This window comes from Astatotilapia calliptera, chromosome 17 (genome assembly GCF_900246225.1).
Source record: "Astatotilapia calliptera chromosome 17, fAstCal1.2, whole genome shotgun sequence".
Lineage (NCBI taxonomy): Eukaryota > Metazoa > Chordata > Actinopteri > Cichliformes > Cichlidae > Astatotilapia > Astatotilapia calliptera.
The window spans coordinates 28,808,315-28,820,737 of NC_039318.1; the positions used below are offsets into that span (position 1 = coordinate 28,808,315).

The 12,423-nt window shown below is 40.8% G+C and overlaps 1 protein-coding gene across 4 annotated transcripts; it reads left to right on the forward strand.

Annotated features, from left to right (window-relative positions):
* The first annotated feature begins 832 nt into the window (after nt 1-832).
* dcp1b (decapping mRNA 1B) lies at nt 833-12,423 on the forward strand. 4 transcript variants are annotated; one of them, XM_026148297.1, is made up of 12 exons: nt 833-1,299; nt 1,654-1,694; nt 2,579-2,706; nt 7,817-7,883; nt 8,001-8,148; nt 8,419-8,517; nt 8,681-8,806; nt 8,936-9,416; nt 9,571-9,621; nt 10,009-10,235; nt 10,359-10,571; nt 10,759-12,423. In XM_026148297.1, the coding sequence occupies exons 1-12, from the start codon at nt 1,141-1,143 to the stop codon at nt 10,834-10,836; spliced, it is 1,818 nt and encodes a 605-aa protein (XP_026004082.1). In that variant the 5' UTR covers nt 833-1,140; the 3' UTR covers nt 10,837-12,423. The 4 variants fall into 4 exon arrangements, with proteins under 4 accessions (XP_026004082.1, XP_026004080.1, XP_026004081.1 ...); XM_026148295.1 differs by having other exon boundaries at nt 8,681-9,416; XM_026148296.1 differs by having other exon boundaries at nt 1,657-1,694; nt 8,681-9,416.

Sequence of the window (12,423 nt, forward strand, 5' to 3'; positions counted from 1 at the left end):
TCTTTATCACTCCTTATTGAGCACAAATGGCTGAAAAACTCCTGATGTGACTCAGAACCAGAAAAAAAATGCAATTAAGAAAAATCTATCTCGACACTGAGACAGAGGTTATTTTCTTATGAAACGGAAATCTTTTAAGATGGATAGATGTCCATTTTAGAATACAAGTGGTTTTGCTTTTGACTGCTTGTGTCTACTCTTCTTTTTATGTAGACAACAAGACATTAAATATATTTGCAATGTAAGCCTTCTTACAAATACGCCTGTTTGTATTCTTCCTTTGCATTTAGATCAAGTCCAGCTCTTGCAATGAAATGGGAAAGGATGGATGCCCGATTTAGCCATCCCTTTGGCGCCTCCTAGTGCATTTGAAGGGTGGTGTTAGAGAGGATATGGTGCCATCAGTAATCATCACTGAAATATACCCTACTTAACAGAAAGGTGAATGATAAAAGAGAAACGTCAGCTGCTTACTTTTAGGACACACACACAATTAATGTAGCATGAAACAAGATAGCTTTAAATTAAAAAAAAAAATACTAATGAACTCTCAGTGTACAGCAAAATATAATTTCTTTCTGTCACACACACACACACACACACACACACACTACATAACAATACCATTATTATATATAGACAATATAAATAATTTAGCAAGCCCTTTTGATATAACATTACCTCATCTGACGTCAGTATAGTCTGTACTGATGACAGAGATATAATTAAATGAATGCTACCTGCAGCTAGAGAGCATAATGTACATACTGATATAATCATGGACGGTTTGTATAAGGAAATATATAGGAAATTCAGTGCAGTTGACTGCAGGACAGCTCCATCGATTTCTCGACGTTGATTGTCAAGGCTGAAATCGGCAGCTGCTGCGCAACTACTCACGTCTTCGTTGTTTACAATCTCGGTGAAATATGGCCATTTTCAAACTCACTCGTAGCAGTTAGAGCTAGGGAGCGCTTGACTTAGTTTTTTAATTATCAATTTTTAACTTGAAAAATAGAATACTGTGCAGCCATCGATTTATCTCCCTTTTCCTTTCCGTTTGTTTGGATTTTACCTCTTCTTACTGTGAGTCGGTAGCCGTTAAAGCTAGTTGACAAGCTAGCGTCTCCATAGGGAACAATGACAGCGACTTCAGCAGGTAGCAGTAGCTCTCTTGCCGCTAAAGGACTGGATATAAGTCTGGCTGCTCTGCAGCGACAAGACCCATACATCAATAACATTGTGGACCTGGCGAGCCAAGTTGCCCTGTATACTTACAACAACAGGACAAATGAGTGGGTAAGCCGGAGGGTTGGTGAATGTATCATGTGCTAACTTAGCTTTGTCACTGCCCGTTCGGCGCGCTTTGACAGATTGAAACTAACTCAGCTTATAGGAGTAAGAGACTATTGTTATTAACGTTATTTTCCATAAAAATAAAAATTGTTGTTGCTATGTTATGTTTTACTTCACATTATATTTGGAGAGTTCCCTGAAATGTGCTATTTTGACTATTTCGTCACCTACAAAAAGTCGAAATACTGGACTTCTTTTTGAAAGAATAGCGAGCTGGTGCACAAGTTAATATCAACAGAGATAAGGTTGAGCAATTATGACATGGAGTTGCTTTAATGTTGTCTTATTTGTTTTAAGGAGAAGACAGAAGTGGAAGGTACTCTTTTTATATATACAAGGTAATGAAAATATTAACACTGTTAATCATTGTCATTTGTGACACATTTACTAAATTACAAACTGTTAAGCTGGCATGAACGGGACGTAACAAAACTGAACTGAGTTTGATAATATACAAAACTATAATAATATATAACGTGACCTCTACAAAAGCAAAAGTTTTGGCGGTGCAGCAATGCTCAGGGAAACTGCAAGGTTACCAAGAGAAAGCCTCTTTTCTTTTAACAGAACATAGCAGCACAGCTTAGGTTTGCAAAGCTGCATCTGAATAAACCACAAGAATCCTGTCCTTTTGAGAGATGAGGCAAAAGTGGAGATGCACAGAGCTGAGAAAACCAAACTCAGCATATCAGAACAAACGCATCATACCAGCTGTCGAGCACGGTGGTGGAGGGTTGATGATTTAGGCTTGTTTTGCAGTGACAGGACCTGGATACCTTGTCGTAATTGAGCCCACCATGAGGATCAGATCTGGGGCCATCTGTTTGACATCTAATGCTTGGCTGAAATTGGTTCACGCAAGATGACAATAATCCCAAGCATAGCAGTAAATCTGCAACAGAATGACTGAAAAAGAAACTAATGAAGATGGTGCAGTGACCCAGTCAAAGTCCAGACCTCAACCTCAACATGACTGAAATTCTGTGGTGGAACCTTAAGAGAGCTGCACATAAATGAATGCCTGGAAACCTCAATGAAAAGAAGCTCCACTGTAAAGCAGAGTGGGCCAAAATTCCTCCACAATGATTTGAGAGACTGATAAAGTGAGACAGTGAAATTATTATTACTGCTGACAGTGGTTCTGCAAGCTACGTGACATACTTAGTTTTTCCACAGGACTACATAGAATATGACACTATATTCTGCTGTCTTCAAATTTCAGGTTGGCCTCTCCTAGGCATGGTTTTACCATTATGAACCGGCTCAGCATGCAGAATCTGACAGAGCCACTCACCAAAGACCTGGACTTCCAGCTCCAGGACCCGTTCCTGCTTTACCGCAACGCACGATGTAAGGAGAAACTGACTGACTGAATACACTGCAGTGATTTAATGCCATGTGAACTGTGCTTTCTTACTGCTAGTGTTTTTACCATCACACCAAAAGGGGAAGTAAAGTATTTTACCTAAACTTCTGAAGATTAGTCAATTCAAAGACTCTGTATCGTTTGAAATGTTTACACTAAAAAAAGACAACTGCATCGATATCCACAAGATATCGATGTAAAAGATGATGACATGATAAAAGTGCCCAAAGAGTCCAGCATGCACTTCATTAAAGTAGGAACTAGTAATTCCATATAAGGAACTAAGCTAAGGTACTCCAGTGAATTTTATCAGGCTGACTCCGAGACCTACATATGGCTCCCACATACACAAACACATTGTTGAGTGTGGCTCTGGGACAAGAGTCTGACAGCACTACAAAATCAGCCAGCGGAGATTAGATACGCTGCAACTGTCACTGATAATCTAAACACACATACATACACTCAGAAGTCGCTGGCACACACAGACCTCCCTCCCTGCCTCGGTCTCCCTCCATCAGGCTTAGTAAATGGCAGGTGGAATGCTGTGTTTAGATACCACTGAATTCCTTGTGCCTGCTTCGATCCTCTTACTGTAGTGCTTCATTTTTCTTACTGACACAAAGCCATTATTAAACATCCTGAAGGCTCAGAGCAATGATGCGTCTGGCATAAACTTTGCTCAGTGACCTCATTACACCTTTTGCACCAGCCTTAAATGCACTCGGGGTGCATTAAAGATGATCTGTGATAACGCTGGCCTGTGGTCAGAGCATCAGTAATGGAGAATGAATCTAAAGTGAGCTAACAAGCTTATCCATGGAAGGAGCAAACTTTAACAGCATATAAAACTAGTAATCAAAACACAGTTAATGATGGTTTCCTCTGATAAAATGCAATTATGGGGAGGAGTTATGACTCAAAGAGTCGGTGGTTACATGGCAAACCTAATGGTCTACCCTAATGACTCTATTTGATTACGATGATTGAATAAAGATGATAAAACATCAGAAAAGGAGCTATGCAAAACAATAGTAGCAGAAACAAACAATGGTATTAAAACAACCACACAAACTGCACCTCAGATGCTGTGAAAAACATCTCAAGTTCAGCATGACTAAGCCAACATTCACTGAGCGGTTCCAGGATGATGGTGTTTGTGTGGTGTCCTTCCAGAAAACTGCATAAACAGGGCCAAAATTTATATTGCTGTAAATGGTTCTTCATTGTCTGAATCATAAGCTGCTGGTAATGCTGCCAGTCCTAATGCGCCATGACCTCTGTGTGGACGGGGCCGTGGAATCTTATCATTAGATAAACATGTTGCTCTCAGCGCTGCTGTAACTTCCTGGAATGACCGTTGGCACAAAGTGGCAACCAATGCTAAAAATAAAGCACGGAGATATACCAAAGAACAAGGCAATATTTAGGGAGGAGATATTTGCCCAAAGCAAGGCATTATTTATCCAGGCACATATCTTAGTCTACATGATTAAAAGGAAGACTATTTAGAGTCCTGTCTAGCATCTGCACTTGTAATGTTCAGTTGCCCCGTTATTCACATACAGCTGTTCAGCTGATTTTTGTGAATTTTGGTTGTTGCTGATGAGCAATATAGAGCTAAAACTTGTATGATCTAATTTTTATGATTTTGACAAATTTTCGAATCTTTCTTGCAGCTTTGGTTAGAACTCATTATCAGTCCAGCAGTAAATTATATTGTTTTTTCTTGCACTATACTATCTGTACCCTGGTAACAAAAATCTGCCTTTTTATTATCATGCATAAGCATGTCAAATGGACTCACAAATTTGACTTACCAGAGTCGCGCTTTAATGACTTTTTGTGGCAGTGGTTAACAAATGAATGAGGATTAGGTGATGAGAAGTTAACAGACTTCTGTTTCAACACAGTGGGTGGAAAAACATCAGTGAGGTAATAAGATGAATCGATGTGCGGTTAAAATGATATGATAATGACAGTTGACACACCCTGACTTCTGTGCTTTTTACTCTTCAGTTGCACAGATGCTTTCATGCAATGTGGACTTCTAGTGTATTACAAATCGATGTACTGTGATAGCATAGCATAGCATCTTTATTTATAACGCACTTTACATCCAACAATGTTGACCAAAGTGCTACAAATAAAACAGGTAAAAGGTCGTGAGCATCATCCTAATCAGTCATTTCCACCCCTAATATCAGCACTTAGATTTAACACTGATGTGGGTCGGATCGTCTGGTATGTAATCCACTGGTATGTCTGGTATGTCATATATCTAAGAAGTACATCAATGGCTATATGGAGATTCTTACCTCCAGGTGGGATGTATCGATATCCCAGGTCTCTCTCTGTCACCAGCAATCCTCTAAATCTGACTTCGGGTTCCTCCTGCAGCCTCTCATGTTTAGGTTTCCTCTCAAACAGGCCCCTCAGCATGATCTCTCAGTGTTCTCACAGTCCGATGATGATATTACCTCTTTCTGTCTCCACAACGTAAAAATTGCTCAGAACTGATATTAAAAAGCAGTGCCAGTAATTACTTATCTGGCCAATAGATGCCAAACGCGATGCTCCGCTTCCTTTTTCTTCTTTAGGACCACAGATCTACTGATGGCGCTGTGTAAATATCAGGTTGTACACATACAGGTTTCCCAGTAGTTCTTTATTATGAGGGTTTCAGATGCAGAAGAGCAATTTGAACATCCTTGCAGTTAAGTCTCAAGAGGAAGGTGTAACAGAAGTGGTATACGAGACTTTACTAGCTGTGAATGTCAATATTTACTCCTCCTCCAGTTTTCCCTGAAATGTCCTCTCATGCAACAGCATCAGTTTGCTTTACTTCAGGAGCACGTAATTCCTGAAAAACCTCCAGGAAACTAAACGCTGGCGAAAAGGATGTTATTACTCTTCCTCATGACTGATACTATGAACTTCCTTCACAAAGGTGATCTCATACTGCAGTGAAAGTGTACCAAATTTATCTTGGTCATCACTTCTGCTTGTAAATTTGGCTGAATTTATGACTCTACTAAAGGTAAACAGTCTCACAGTAACAGAGTAACTGAAATGTCAACTTTAAGCGTTGTTTCTCAAACATAAAACACAAGACTTTTTTTTTTTTAAAGTGTCCCGTTGAAGAGTTTCTAAAGGCTGGTGCTTTCTGATGGGCTGCTATATCGTAGGCGCAGAGGGTTTCAAAGGACCACACAGGTTCAGTTGTGAATCACTTACAGGCTTTGCTGGGTTTCCAATATATTTTGTTCAAACCGTAACAGACAGGCTGTGTCTGTGGTGGTTTTTGAAGCTGTCACTCTTCCTGATATCAGTCTCAAGCTTAAGTTGTAGTCCTGCTGAAGTTGTCGTCCCACGTGGCCGTTCAGTGGAGTTCCCGGTCGAGTTGGTTTGGTCCTTTGCTCGAGGCATACATTTCAAAAACCCCTCTGTCTTTCTCTTTCAATTTCCAGTGTCGAGTGGAGCTCTCTCTTTCTCCCTCTCGAATTTGTAACCTTATGGCCACAACCACTTTTCGGCTCTCTCGCTCGCTCTCTCTCTGTATCGCTCTATCGCCCTCACTCTTTTTTTCTCTTTCCTATCTTGTTGATATAGTTTCTACAGGTCCTGTTGGTGTGGAAGTCTTCTATTTTAAAAGCACATGCACATCTTTTATCTTATCTTCTTCTCCCTTTCTTTGAGACTGAGAGAGAGCAACATGCTGGCCAAATGGAGTGTCTAATGTCTGAAATGTCACAGGTTCTTTTTAGTATTCACTGACATGTTTCTATTTTGATGTGCTTAACGATCTCCCCTGTAACACACTTCACTTCTTTCCATTCATCTTGCTCATTTTTCCTCCATTTTCCAGCTGTCAGACTTTCACCGTGTCTCTCTCCGTCTCTGTCGAATAGTCTCATCCCCTGTGAGCACACTGAGCACTAAGTGGCTCTGGCTCCACCAGTCAGCCTCCCACTGCAGTTACTTATTTGGTCCTGGGCTTATTTTCCCAGGCTCAACTGAACTCTCTGTGTACGTATGTGTCTCAGCCTCTCCCTCTCTGTCTGTTCCCCTCATCCACTTTGACCTCGATGCCTTACCCAGCCCCATTTGTAGCCAAGTGGGTGTGTATTTTTGTTCATGTCTGTGTGTGTGTGTGGGAATGTGTCTTGTATTCAATTGGATTACATAAGAACTTAGTCATGGTATAGACCCCACTGATTGTTCTTTTTTTTTTTTTTTTTACCTTATTTACTTATCTTTGCGTTACTTAAGTTTTTCTCTGTACTTAATTTACTCTCATATCTTTTACTCTTTGCCTCTTTTCTTTTTGGGGATTGGGATCTTCCCCAGACATCAACAAACAGCAGCAAAGTTGTTTTTGTCTTGGGCAGAGTAGCACCATGAGTATTGCTAGAGCCCTCCACTCACATGTCTTCTCATTTGATAAACTTGTCATGCAGGTTGAACATCCAAGTTGATAAAGGAAAAAGTTCAACGACTTCAGGATCTGGGCTTCTTTAGAACATCACGGGAAATTAATTTTTTCCATGCAAAATTCTAAGCCCTTCCTTAGTGGCTGCAATTAAGTGGTTATGCAACAACGATAAATTTTTCAAAAGAAAGCACAAATGCAAACAGTAAAATTAATCACTTTGTAAAATAGTTCATCCCATCTACAAAACTGGGCAAGTGTCTTTTTCCTCCCTTGCTGACCGTGTTTACGTAGATCAGGGCACTCCTGGGGCCCATGTTTCATTGTATAATTGCATTGCTGGCTTTTGTTCCTATTGGCTTGGCTGGGAAATGACTCATTTTAAACCCTGGGGTTATACCCACCAGGGCTAATAATAAACAGTTTATCTATCTGTTAGGTCTGCACTGACGTCATTGCAGCAAAATTGTGCTACAGCATGGCTACACATTCATTCAATTGTCTGGGAAACTCATTTTGTTGTCTGCTGACCTGGACTGAGCAGACAGTTTTATTATTACACCAAGCTAACTAGATTTTCAACAGGGTCATTACTGCAAATAATTTGCTGGATTTTTGTTAATGTAATGTGCTCAAAAGTTCAATTCTGTCTTCTTCCCCAGTGGCAATCCATGGGATTTGGTTCTATGATAAGGAGGACTGTCAGCGCATCGCCCAGAGGATGAAGATGTAAGTAACTGTAATTGGATGATCTTCAAAACAAGATTTGGTGTGCTTAAAAATGACTAATGAGTTATGGACCAGCTGCCAAAGCTTGACAGAAGACTCTTTTATTCATGTGTGCAGTCTGACCCAGCAGGAGCAGGTCCTGGCTCAGTCCCAGGGTGGTTGGTTATCCCCAGGAGAAGTAAGAGCAGGGGGAGGGGGAAAAGGTGAAGCAAAGGGAGTGGACATCATCCAGATGTTAACCAAAGCCCGCACAGAGTATGATAAGGTATGTGCACACTGTAGGATTTTGAAGAGAATAAAACAATTAGAACAACACAGATTAAAATGCTGGGAATAGCTAAGCCCTAATAATCTTTGCATTTACATTTGTTCATTTAGACCTATAGGATGCAGGGAGTATTTTCTAGGATCCTCAGTTAGTCACTTATAGTAATCTACTTTTTTGGCAATTTTTGTGATATAGTTTTTATGTATTTATTTACTTATTTTGTTAATTGTCTGTCCTTTGTCTATTCTCTCTGTGCACCTGTCTTAGGAAAAATCAACCTCAGAGCCAAAGGAGATTGGTGGCAGCAGTGTTCTTTATGGAAACCCCCACCTGATTAAACCAATACCCGTTAAACCAAACACTCAGGTAGAACACCCAGTTTAACCCTGTTAAAATCACATTTTTCATGTACAAAAGAGAGTTTGTAATGGTTTTCTTCCATTGTTGTGTATAAAACCCTGCTAGTGTTGTTTCTGTTTGTGCCTCTAACTCATCATCTTTCTTATTCTACTGTGCTTCTCTCATCTAGGACAATGAAGGTGCTGAGCCCAAGTCTCTTTCTTTGGCTACTCTGTTTGGCTCTCAGCAACGTTCAACTAAACCTGACTCTGACCCTTTTGCAAATGCTCCAGCACTGGGATCATCAGCGGGAAAAGTATCTCGCCCGCCTGTAGCTCGCACACTCACCTACGATGATACAGTGAACTCTGGCAGAAATGTGGCCTCTGATGGAGGAATCAAGGCTGTGGAAGATGGAGCAAATGTTGTTTCTGGCTTGTTGCAGAGTCCCTCAAGCGCTCACCAGCAGCAGCACTGCCCGGCCATCGCAAAGCTCATGCAGGGACAGAGAGGTGTCGGGACTGTGGGAGGGGTGCTTCAGACCGTGTCCGAGTCCCCCGAGAACCGGCTGTGTGACAACGGGGTGCCGCTGGAGCATCACCACCACCACCATCATCTTTACCACCATCAGCAACAACAACACCATCACCAGCATCAGCTTCATCCTGATCCAATCAGGAGACTTTTCCAAACCCAACCACCTCCTCTACCCACCACCTCTTTCTCCTCTGCGGCCCCTAATTGTTGCTCCAACCCTTCCTCTCTACAGCAGAACCCTCATCTCTCCTCCCAGCCTGTAATGGTGAATTCTGTGTCACGCTCTCACCTTCAAGCACAACAAAGCCAGCAGCTGTTTATCAGCTTGTCCAATTCTCAACCTGAAATTAAGCAAAACAGCCAGACTGCTCCAGCTGCACAGGGAACAGGTGGGAAAATCTTTTGTGTTAAGTGTTCACAAACAAACAAGCTAACCCTGTACTGAATCAGTGTGCTACATACATTTTTATAATTACAATGCTAATAAACTATGGGAAGAATAACTTTTCTATAGTTTTAATGGGATTCTCCTTGCTTTACCAGGTTTGTTGTCATCTCAGGTGACCAGTAATCAAGTCATTCAACCTTCACAAGGTATAGTATTCAAGTTTTTTATTGTTTGCAGTCGCTAACTAGCAGGGTTTTAGTGTTGTGCACAAACTTAAGCCGATCGTTACTGAAGCTCTAACCAGTTTTTCCAATAATTTGAAACTACATATAAACAGTAGTTAAATTAAGAAACTGCGGAGGAACTATTTTTTTTCCCAGTTACAAGACACATTATCTGTAGTAAGTTCCATTGCAGTGTTTCCCACAGGACTGGAGCTCATACATGTACATGCATGCACAATGCACGGAAATCCACACTTTTGGAAATGATTTACTGTAGAGTGCACTCACCAACCACTTCATTAGGTGCACCTGTTTAGCTGCTCATTAAAAGTAATTCTTGTTTTTGTTACCTTCGTGCTTTCTCGTCAGGATTGTCTCACGTGCCAGGTATGGTGTCACCTCATGAGCTCCTCCAAAAGCTCCAGTTGGTCCAGCAGGAGCAGAGCCTGGCCTCTAGTGAGCCACCTCGGATCTGTCCAGGACTGGCTCCTCGATTCCTGGGGCCAGCCCAAAACCAGGGTGCATGCGTGATTTTAGGCACAATTCCAAACCCAACTGTAGCCACTGCAGGTCAGAAAGCTGCGCTGCAGTTACAGGTAAAGCCCAGTGTAAACAGTTAGTAGTTGATTTTATCAATTATATAAACAGAGCAAATGGCAAATGCTAGTTAAATTGGTGACTTGATAGCTGCAACAGTACAGTGCTCCCTGTTTGTGTAGGTGATCTCGCCTCAGAGGATACCAGCCACTGTTGCCCCAAATCTGCTCCTTTCCCCGAGTATGTTCACTCAGACAAAGCCTAGCAGTGGGTTGTCTGCAGTTGGTCAGGAGAGCTCCCACACACCCTCAACTGTGCCCAGACCCCCTCTGCAGGAGGAGGTCAGAATCCTTTCCAGAAGTCAGCTTCAAGCCACACTGCTGCATCTGATACAGGTGATTATTCCTTAAAGTTTGTGGTCTATTATGGCTTCACAACGGGGCTCGCTGTCCAGTTGTTGTGCTCACGTTGTAGCCAAATCAGTGCAGTTGTTTTGTTTGCAAAGAGAAAAACAGAGAATAAGCAAAAACAAACACACACACTTGAGGATTTTGTATGAAGTTGCCTGCTTGTGTATTTCAGAACGACAGCTCATTCCTGGACTCCATCTATGAAGCCTATGCCAGCCGCTTTGCTAAGGACTCCAGCAACAAGTATTGATGCAGCTTCACACCCTCGTTCTACACACGCACCCTTCCCGGAGGCTACTTCTTACACCTCATATGGATGCACCACTTCCTATTCCAAATCACACACACACGTACTTAAACACACACTCTGTACCTCCTCTGCACTCTATCGTTAGGAAGCCTGACTCTGTTTGCTCCAAGCCAAGTCTCTTGTTGCACAAAGCTATCACAAGTAACATCATGTTCAAAAAAAATTTGGTTTAGTCTGTTGAATACAGATTTTACCCTTGACCTCACCCTTTGAGTCTTTAGCAAAAACAAAACATGCTGCAAACCTTCCAGTTTTCCAGGATGTTTCTGATACTCTTTCTTTTCCAGTAAGTGTAGCAATATTTCCTTTCAGTCAGTTGTCTCACACCAGCCAGCCTTTAACAAATAAGTCTTCCTAGTCTAGAGCTAAAAGACATCTTCAGATATTATTTTAATCTCTTATTATTTTACTTGGGCATAACAGGTTTGTGTATTTTACCACCAGCAGGTTTTTAAATCTGTTATTACATTGTCGTGATGACTTTTATTCCTATCCTTTTTAACAGACACGAGCAGTGATAAGTGTCTACATTGTAATTTTAGTTAACTAACTGTTGTCAGCTGATGCATATTGAAGTGGACGAGCAAGCCTGCGGCATAACTTTATCCGGCAATCGCTGAAATTGTGAAGGAAAGAAAAGGGGTTTTTTTTGCAGCACTTTCTGAATATTATAATGTGTTTGAAGGAAAGGGAAAGGAAGGAAAACGTCAATGTCAGTCCAGCTTAAAAAGACAAGAAAATTACAGGAGCCTGACAACCTGCACTACCTCACAGAGAACTAGTTTGGAGGTATACCTGTGTTTTAAATCAAGTGGCATAAAGGTGATTGGTTTATGTCGCATAGTAAGGAATTTGTGTTCGCTTTATGTAAAGAGATTTCAGAAAATTAAATATCACCTAAGCTGATAAACGGTTCTAAACAAATGAAGCCTAGAGTGGTCTATTAATATGATTTAATAATCTGAAGCTTAGAAAATTTGGTTAATTAAATCATCAACAGCAACATTGTTAATTGTTCAGGTTTGTTGTAGACCCGGTGGAGATTGAACATAAAATTTAAAAGGTTTTATTGCATTTGCACAATACTGTTAAACTACTTTTGCCACGTAAAGTGATATTTCTCATTCAGTTGTTTCTCATTCGGCACTTAAATTGCCTACATTTTTTCAGAGTCCGGGTTTTTAGTTGGTAATTAACGTGCGTGTTAAACTCATAGCCAGCCTGGACAGTAGCTACCAGGCAGAAACATCAGCAGCAGCAAAAGCAGAGAATATCATTCAGGAAAAAAAAGAGGAAGATTTTATTCCCTATTTTTTTACTCAAGAAGAAAATTGTACAAATAACCAGCATGTATTTAAAGGTATATCAGAATGTAAAGTTTAAGATTTTACAGCATATTGTCAGATGCTGTTTTAATTCAAAACTCATCTGCACTGTTTCTGTAACCAGAATATTAAAATGTTTCTATGGGCTTTTTTTTTTTTCTTTTTGGCTGGGATGTTTTCCCATTACATAAACTGGAATATA